General features: G+C 54.4%; 1 protein-coding gene across 2 annotated transcripts in view; it reads right to left on the bottom strand.

Moving 5' to 3' along the window:
* Nucleotides 1-1097: 1097 nt before the first annotated feature.
* The window catches only part of UNKL (unkempt family zinc finger-like), a 36877-nt gene continuing 28571 nt past the window's right edge, over nt 1098-9403 (bottom strand). Inside the window, exons 11-15 of one of the 2 annotated variants that reach the window (XM_006901909.1) lie at nt 4945-5037; nt 2969-3199; nt 2361-2551; nt 1877-2134; nt 1098-1253 (exon numbers count right to left, since the gene is read on the bottom strand). In XM_006901909.1, the coding sequence (XP_006901971.1) occupies nt 1098-1253; nt 1877-2134; nt 2361-2551; nt 2969-3199; nt 4945-5037 (929 nt within the window). Of the gene's footprint in view, nt 1256-1876; nt 2135-2360; nt 2552-2968; nt 3200-4944; nt 5038-9403 lie in introns of both variants that reach the window. The other variant, XM_006901910.1, reaches the window with a different exon arrangement.

Below are 9403 nucleotides of genomic sequence, written 5' to 3'. Positions count from 1 at the left end.
GCTATTAAAAGTCTTTGGCAAAGCCGGAGGCAGACAGAGAGGTGTTGCTGGTCACTCCCTGGCCACAGGGTCCAGTACCCGTGCCTGCCACTTGGGCAGGCTCTGAGATATTGATGGGGCAGCTGTGAAAGGTCCCAATAAACTGAGCTCTTTTGCTCCTTCAGGGTTTCTAGAGAAGATTTGGGTTAGTCTGGTCTCATGTGGGCCGCGCCCTGTCTTTGCTCATCATGTGCATGACCAGGGATCCTGGCAGCTGGGACAAAGTTACTTGTGAACTCCCACTGCCATGAACTGGGGCCCCTCTGCACAGTTACAAAGCACCATTGCCCATTGGACACAGCAGCTTTCAAAAGCCACAATGCTCGCTCCTGCCGTACCCTTATCTGTTAGACTGAACAGCCTTCTTTTCCAGGGATGGAAATAAAGCCAGTGAAGTTTGTTTACTTTGTGTTGCAAAGGCACAAGCACTAGGAAAAAGTGGCAACGGCTCACACAGCTGTACGAGCGTGCGGTGGTACTGCCCACAGGTACGCACGCAGGAGAATGTCCCTCCATAAAATCATGCACAGATGCCTCAGTGCCTCTGTGTCTTCCAATAATCACCTTCTACTTATAAATACTATTTACTTCATTTGAAAACTTTTAAAAAACCTAGCATTTCACTACTAGATAGATGCTCATTTGATAAGTCCTAAAACTTCAGAATATGAACTCTAATATAGTTACTATTACTATGAATTAAACAAAAACTGATAGGAAATCTTTTAAGTTCACAGTACACATATAAAGCTTCATATTATCGCATATTAAAAACAACCAACCTAGAAAGCAGCTTAGAGCAATTTTTAACATCTAACTAAAACTCCTCAGTTTACAAAGTGCTTTGACGAGACTCGGACTCCTAGCGATCCACAGTAGTGTCAGATTGCAGACCCTGGTGCCCTGCGCCCCCCTCACAGGAAAGGAGGCTCACCCAGCTGATGGTGAAAGGTTTTGAGGGCACCACCATGATGTAAGTACCACGCTGCTGTAACACACAAGGTGCATGCACTCATGGCCCAGTGTCCGGAGGTGAGCGGCACACCCGCAGGCTCCAGTCACCACTGCACCGGCTGGCTTTTGCAGAAGGAGCAGGCAGGTGCGCTGGCAGCACAGGGCTCACAGAGGACACGGTGCGGGCAAGGCCTCGGAGCAGCGCTGCGGGCCCGTTCCCGGCATGCCAGGCATTGCTTCGCCTGCAACTGGACAATGACCTATGGGGTGAGGTACCATCAGCAAGGGTGACACTGCCCATGCACTGCAACCCCACCCTTCCAGGCCGTGCTTGGCCCCTAGTGGTTGGGGGTGGACACTGAGCCCTCCAGAAAGGGCTGTCCACCACCAGCTACAGGGGAATTAGGACAGTAATGTGAAGACACCAGTGGCTATGCCCAAGGCCAGTCAGGCAGGGTGGTAGGCACGGCACCCAGGGTATAGCGTAGGTTAGAAATGGACCTGTGCCACCACAAGTCAGGAGGCAGCCTGAAGCACGGCTAGCCTTCCAGGGGTACAGAACCAGTTAGCAGAGCCCATCAGGGGCCAGGAGTGTGTCCACGGGAGGGAGAGGAAAGGCTGGACAGTGCCTAGATGGAGGTGTCCTTTGACAAGCGGTTTATGGGTGCTTTGTGCCACAAACTAAACAATAGTAGACAGTATGTCCCTTACATGCCAAAGCTGGCTGGAGTGGAAGGAGGTGTGGAAGGAGTCGTTCATGTCTTGATTCCCGAGTGAAGAAGCCACCTTCCATCTCAGAACACAACCAAGGCAAGGACCACACTTTCTACTTTTCTAGTGGACAGGAGTGCAAGGTGCATTGGCACATGACATGAGGACTCACCCCATCAACGGCCTCCAAGCCTAGGCGCAGGCGGCTTTGCAGAGAGTGCAATGTGGGCAGCGGTGCAGTGTCCAGGTCCCCACAGCTTCTCAAGCCGGGCAGGGCCGCTGCCAGCCCCAGCCCCTCAAGCTCCTCCTGCAGCTGCCGGCAGCGTGCTTCTACCTCCTCCTTTCGCTGCAGTGCCAGCTGTCGGTCACTGTCTGCCACCCGCGCTCGCTCCTTCGCCTCCTGTGCCTCGCGCTGCCACGCATCGCAGGCCTGGAAGGGCACCAGCTGGGGTGTGGGCAGGCCTGAGCGCATGTATGGGCGCACGTGGGTGGGGATCTGCAGTGTTGGGGTTTGTGCACAGTATGGGATTGACCATGCAGGGAGGTATAGTGAGTTGGCAGGCTTTGGGGGACACTGTTAGGATGCGGGGCAGAGTCGACTATGCAGTGCAGGGGGGACTTCTCAATTTGAGTACCCACCCCCACCACACCCTCACCTGCTTCACCTGCTGCCAAGATTCCTCCCATTGCCGGATCCTACGCTTGGCCTCATCCAGCTGCCTCCGGACCCGGGCTAGCTCTGCACTGCTGGGGCTCCCACCTGGACCAGCCGCCAGGATGGGAGAGGGGCTGGGGGAGAAACTGCTGGAGACGAAGTCCCAGATGCTCCCAGGTACACCATTCAGGCCTGTGAGAGATGAGGAGGGGCATGGCACGGATGGACTCCGAGGCCCGTGTGTCAGGAGACCGAATGCACAGCCTCCTCAGAAGTGAAAGCTGAGCAGTTTTTTAAATGAGCCATTTCAAACAATAAACACTGTCAAAGACCAAAATCCACTGTTGTAAATCAACTCCCGTTCAGAGACCTTGGAGGACAGAGTAGAGCTGCCTGAAGGTTTCTGGGCTCTAATCTTTAGGGGAGTATCATCGGAACTCCAGAGATGTGAAAAGTAACTTTAGAAACTCTTTTGCATCTCTGCTCTCCCCTTGCACCTGCAGTGGTGTTGGGCAGCCTTTCTGTGCCTCAGTTTTACTCAACTGTTAGATGGGACATGTTCTCACCTCTCAGTCCCCAGGACCCATCCCTCTGTACCCCCCGCCTCACCTAAGGAGCTGTAGGATGAGACCGATGAGCCCAGAGCCCCAGCTTCCGACTTCAGGGGTGGTGGGGGCTGCTGGGGGGGCGTCATGGTGGAGGAGACCAGCGGCCCCGAAAAGGACTGGGAGAGTGAGCTGAGTGGGGAGGTGGACAGTGATGAGGACGAGTGCAGTGAGGATGAGCGTGTCAGGGGGCCTGGGATGGTGACCGGCGCCGAGCCCCCCAGCAGTCTCTGACCTGTGGGAAGGACACAGGGAGAGGCTGGGGTCCTGTGCATGCCCCCCACAACCCCTCCCCAACTTCTGGTGGGACCTAAGTCAGACAGACTGATACAGCACCCCAACACACCCTGTGTGGGTCGCACACCACCACCGATACCCACAAACAAGCATGTTCATTTCTAAGGTTAGAGCACTGTCAGATCGCCTTTCAAGTGGGAAAGTTTTGGCAACTCGAAGTCTAGTGAGTTGCTAGGTGTCATTTTCCCATTAACATGTCCTCACCAGCTGTGTCCCATTTGGGTCAATCTCGCACTATTTCAAAGTGAGACAGTGGATAAGGATGACCAAAGTAGAATCAATGCCCTTGAACTGTGGCACTGGTACAGAATACTGAATCTACCACGACAGCCAAAAGAACAAACAAATCTGTTCCGGAGGAACTACAAGCAGGGTGCTCCTTATAGCAAGGATGGTGACACTCTGCCACACAGATGTGGGAGTATGCTGTTGGGAGGAGCCTGTCCTCAGGAAAAGACATCAAGCTGGGAAAGGTGGAAGGTCAGAAAATACAGAAGACACTCAATGAGATAAACTGACACAGTAATTACCACAATGGGCTTGAGCACAGTATACACAGATCATGGGGATGTTGCATGACAGCATGGTTTTAAGCTGTAACTTAGTTAACACCTAAAACCACCACCACCACAGTGTCAAAGGACACTATCTGCCCAGGGAAAAGCTCAGGAGGTAAAAAAGCTCAGAGGTAGAAATGCAGGCGAAAATGGAAATGAGAAATAAAGGGAGGAAGAGGGGAAAACGCCATTACAAAGCAACCCAAAATTCCCTTTTGGTGAGTCCACAATGACCCTCTTGACCCTCTATTGAGTTTCAGGGGCTGTAAATGTCTATGGGAGAAAACTACCTATTTTTCCTCCCAGGGGCGGCTGGTGGATTCAAACCACAAACCTCTTTGTTAGCAGTGTGACAGGTAATGTACCAAACCACCCTTGTTGTGTGCTGGCTGTCAAACTGGAACCGACCCATAGCTGCCCCTCCAGCAGGCTGTCAGAGGCAGCAGCACAGTGAACTGCATGGGAGCAGACTGCCCATCCTTGTCCCATGGAGCAAATGGTATCTTTGAACTGTGTATTTTGGGGACTGCAGCATAGCTTCTTACACCAGGCCACCAGAGTTCCCTATTATGCCACTAATACTGTGTACATCGAGTTAGAATCAACCCATAGTTGACCCTCCAATGGGTTTTCATAGGCATTTTAATTTCATGGGAGACTGCCCAACTTTCTCCCACAGAACAGATGGTGGATTTGAACCAAGTGCCTTTGGGATGGAAGTACAGCTCCTTACCACTAGGCCTCCTTTAATAGATTATAGTCTAGTGTAGATGTCCCTGGTCTCCGCACTGGGAAACAGGTGGTATGACTGATTAGCTTAACTCCTTTTGTTATGCTGCCTGGTACCAAACCAGCTTGATCTCTCAGGACTGCTGGTATAATTCAGTCATGAAATAGGACTTTGTGATTTTTCTTATGAGGATACTCTGCCTGGGAAGGGACAGTATGCTGGATATGTGCAGAGACCACAGGGCAGGAGGAGAAAATGGTTGCCAATGGAGTTGACATGAAAGGAAGTGGGCTTGGAGCTGGAGACCCTCCCTCCTGCCCCAAGGAGTCTGCAGGCACCATGCCAGCTCAAGGAAAATGAAGAGAGATATAAGAAGTGACCCTCCCAGCGGCTTACTCGTCAGCCCGTGGTCGTTGTTATCGTGGTCTTCCAGGCCTTTCTCTAAGGAGGCGATGTTTAGGTCACTAAAATGGAGATCTAGAGCCGAACCTGTCAAACAAAACCCATGTTACCCTCTTGACCTCGGGCCAGCAGGGTGAGCCTTTGTGAATGTCTGAAGACCTGGACTGTATCTCCTGGGCAAATTCTGAGCATCAGAGGTAAGGCTGGTGGGCACCCGAGGAGACACTTTCCCTCAGTGTGCCCACTGGGGCCACTCTGACAGCCCGACAATTCCCGAGATGAGGTTATGCAACCTGCACCCACCAATAACTGACCATCTCACCATGTTAAAACCTGACCAGCGGCCACAGACAACTACAGATGGGTACATTTCCCAGAAAGTGGTTTGGATTTAGAGAAGATGTAAAGGAGTCCTGGGAATGCCAATATCACAAATCCAGACAGGGACAGCTGACCAGGACTATGACTGAGACCCCAAACTCACGACACCCTGGTGCCTCCTCTCTCGGGAGGCTGTAGCTTCCCCTGTTCCCTCCCAGGCCCAACCATGGAGCAAGGCCATGCATTCTTCTACCTTTAAGAACCTTCTGGGTCATAGCTGTTACTGTTCTAGAGTAGGGTCTTTCGTTGATCAGGGTGGTGGGGGAGGTGGGAGGGGGAGCCCTGCTGCACCTTTATCTGCCCGTAGTATGAACAGAGTCCTTGCCTTGGTAGCTGCTCACTTCCCGAAGCACACCCATGAACTTTTTCCTGTAGGTCCAGTGGGGAGCGCCCACCTTCCCCTTCAAACTCCTCCTGGGGGCTCCTTCTTCAGAGTCCCTAGTAGGCAACAAGCCACCCAGCACCAACTGTCACCCCACTGGCATGCAATCCCCTCCCCTGATGCACTGCAGACTCTGAACTGGAGTAAGTCAGTGCCACACAGTCTGCTCAGGAAAAGTGAGACTTGGGGTCAGCATACCTGCTCCCCTAGAACCTGCATCCAAACTCGGCCTCTAGGGCAATGGTGGTGGGATTCTAAGAATACATCATGTAGGATCTCAGCTGATTCTATCCCTGCAGAACTGGCCATATGAGAACAAATGGGCAACATTTATGCAGGGAGTAGGCTGAGCAGACAGGAATGAAGGATGAATGAAAATGAGAATCACAGGGAAGAAGCGGAAAGTATGCTGCTATATTGCTGGAATTGCAAGATGCAGAATTTGTGATAACAAAAAGTGTATGAGCTGAACAGAAAAGCAATTTGCTCTATAAAATTCCACACAAATCATAACAACCCACAGCTGTCGAGTCGATTCCAACTCACAGCTACCCTCCATTACATTTCTAAAGCTATAAACCTCCCCTCACAGCAATTGGAGGATTCAAACTTTGGAACCTTTTGGTGGGAATTCCTCGACGTATAATCTACTGGGCCACTAGGGTTCCTTTAAGTCACAATAAAAATGAGAAAACATTAACAATGAAACACCCCTCCCCTTGTAGGAGGTGGGATCTCTCTGGTCACCCCTACCCTCTACCCTGGCTCAGGTCCTGAGGCCCACAGTGGGTGACTGCGACATCTATCCCCAGTAGTCCCTGTACTCGTGGGACCTCAGACCCCTATCCTCTCACTGGGACACTTGAGGACTAGCCTGCACAGCCCCCTGGCAGTCTGGCCCAAGCGCCTCTGGAGACATGGCCACATTTAGCCACTTGAGCATGTATTCAGTTCTAGAGCCTTCCTGCTGTCTCATATCCTATGACTGCACTGAGCAGACAGCAGGCATCTCTCTGGACCCAATCACCTCAGCGCAGCATGGTAAAACCTCTCAGTAAACAGAAGGAGGCTGCACTGCCCTGAACAAACAGCCTGAGGAGAAAGACACTGCGTCCCCAATGTCCATCACCCATGCATCTCCCCTCTCTTCTTGCAGACTGTCCCTCAACACTCCAGGAGTGGCTAGCTGCAATGCCAACTCCCCTCTGCCACTGCTCCCTGCCTGCCTGAACAGCCTTTCTCCTTTGTCAGTCATGACCCTTACCCCACTTTGTCAGCTGAGAACAGTCCCTGATAGTTCTGAGAAAAGTCCCATTCAGCCTCCAAAACCTACTCTGTTGAGCCTCTGCCCTGCTCCTGCCATTGCAGACAGACTCACCCACAACTGTCCCTGCCCCCCTCTCTGGCCAGGAGTCCCGGCTCAGATTGGCAACAGCCACTAAGAGGCCCTGGAGGCCAGAGGCTGACACCGTTGAGTTCAGAAACAATTCTGAACGGAGGACAAAGGATGACCAGGAAGGGGACATACAGGAGCCTCTTCTCACCCTGAGTTAACTGTGCCCTAGACTCAGCATGGGAAGTGCTGCACTGCTCACCCTATTGTTCCCCCATCACTTCTTCCTTTCCCCACATCTGATCCAGGAAGAGCCACTCAGGGTCCCCTAGGAGATGAGGTCCCTTTAGGGCAGAGGCCCTGACCTCACCAACAGACAGTGCCTGAAGACACCTGTCCCAGTTCCAAGGAGTTACCTGTGGCACAGTTATTTGGAAACAGCACTCATTTCCCAGTGGAGGACCTGGAAGGAAGGCAAGAGACCCTGGATGCCCTCACCACCCAAACAGTGTACCTTCTGGATCTGTGTGCTCTCTGCTTGCACACCTCACAGCCCCCAAGACCTGTCCTGTCCCAAGTGGCCTGCCTCTTGGGGAAGCTGGAGACCCAGAATTAGGTAAGCAGTTATGTAAGCTGCAGGTCAAACTGCCCATTGGGCATGAGACTGCTGAGTTGCTGAGCAATGGCGTTGGCCTGGCTTGCTCCAGAGTGACAGGCCCTCCCACCCCTGGGCTCTGAGGACCCACAGGGGCAGGGCAAAAAGTGGCACAGAAGACAGACTCCAGGTCAGACTAGACCAACCTTTTCCTTAGATCCTCAGCCCACCAGCTCTGGCTTCAACTTCTGGGGAAGGGAGAGCAGAAGAAACCTGCACCCGATGGGAGGACATCCCTGATGATCAACCCTTACAAAGACCCACCTCACCAAGAAGCCCTGGGGACAGCTGTCGGGTTACCGCCCTAAGCAGCCTCAGGCCCTTCCAAGTAACCACTCAGTTCTCACCTGGGCACGTGCCTGGAGATGATGGTGGGGGAGGGAGAAACCAGACTGCTGAAGGGGGTCAGGGCGCGGGCGGGGTGGAGGAGGGAGGCAAGGGTTGGGGCGTGGGCTGGGTACCAGTAGAAGGCAGAGGAGGTCAGGGCCCAGTAAGGAGGTCCTGGTGGAAGCAGGGACGCTGGCAAGGGATCAGGTACTGGCGGGACTCAGGAAGCAGTTGAATGCGGGGTGAAGGTGCGGGCGAGAATCAGGGTGCAAGTCAGTTGTTGACAGAATCCTCGGAGCTCGTAAGCACGTACGGGTGCAGGTCTTAAAGGGTAAGAGCTGCGTCTTCCAGCTTGTCAGTCGAAACGCACCCGAATGACCTCGCCGCGCGTGAGCTGGGTCCAGCGCGCAGAGCCTGGACGTCCTCTCGAACCCACCTGCCCGCGCCGCACCTGCAGCCGCACAGCGAGCTGCCCCGCACGATGCTGACTCACCATCACCCGCCCAGCGCCACCGCCGCTGATTCAAACCCTCCTGGCCCCGCCCCACTGCCAGGCCCGCCCCGTGACGCACGCACCGCCTATCTGGCCCGCCCCGGTGACGTCAGCGCGTGTGCCTCGGTCCCCTCGCACAAGATGTCGGAGCGCTTCCCAAGGAGTGGTTGGTGTTCGCTAGCCCCACACTGAGACCCACCCACGGCCCACGTGGATCCCTGAGGAGCCTGCAGAGAGCCCACGATGCCCCACGGCGTGTCCTGACGAGCTGCAATAGGCCCCGATCCTCTCACATGCCTTGAAACGCAGCAACCCTGTGCGGAGCAAAACGCAGGCCTGCTTGCGAGCCCATTGCCTTGCATTAAAATAGTCAAGACCTACGAACAGACGTGACCCAAACCTCGCTACTCCTTGACGACCCCAACCCTCCCCACAGAGCCCGCCCTGCCCAGGCCACGCCCTTTGCGGCAGCTCTACTCAGACCCTCCCTTTGCGCCAGGTCCCCTCTCGCCCCGCCCCTTGCAGCAGCCCTCCCCGGCTCAGGGGCTAGGACACCCCGCCTTGGTCCTCCGCTAGTCCCTCCTCTTGTGGAAGTCCCCCAATCCCTGGCGGTAGGCCCCCCTAGTCCCGCCTTTTCTTCCGCCTCTTGTGGCAAGACTCCCCACTCTTGCACCGCTCTGGAGGCAACACCCCCGAGATCCTATGCAGAAGGCACGCCCTCACCCCGCCCCTTGCGGCAAGTCCCCCTCTCACCCGACCCCGTGCGTAGGTGTTCCCTTAGTCCCGCCTTTGCCCTGCTCCTTGCGGCAGATCCTCCCCACTCCTAGCTTGTGCCTTGTGGCAGGATGCTCCTTATGCCCTGCCCTGTGGCAACCCCCCCCC

The sequence above is a fragment of the Elephantulus edwardii genome, unplaced genomic scaffold (assembly GCF_000299155.1).
Source record: "Elephantulus edwardii isolate Elephantulus edwardi_28Jun2011 unplaced genomic scaffold, EleEdw1.0 scaffold00350, whole genome shotgun sequence".
In the NCBI taxonomy this organism is placed as follows: Eukaryota; Metazoa; Chordata; class Mammalia; order Macroscelidea; family Macroscelididae; genus Elephantulus; species Elephantulus edwardii.
Note: the sequence above shows the minus strand (reverse complement) of the source record. Positions and strands in the feature narration are given on the sequence as shown.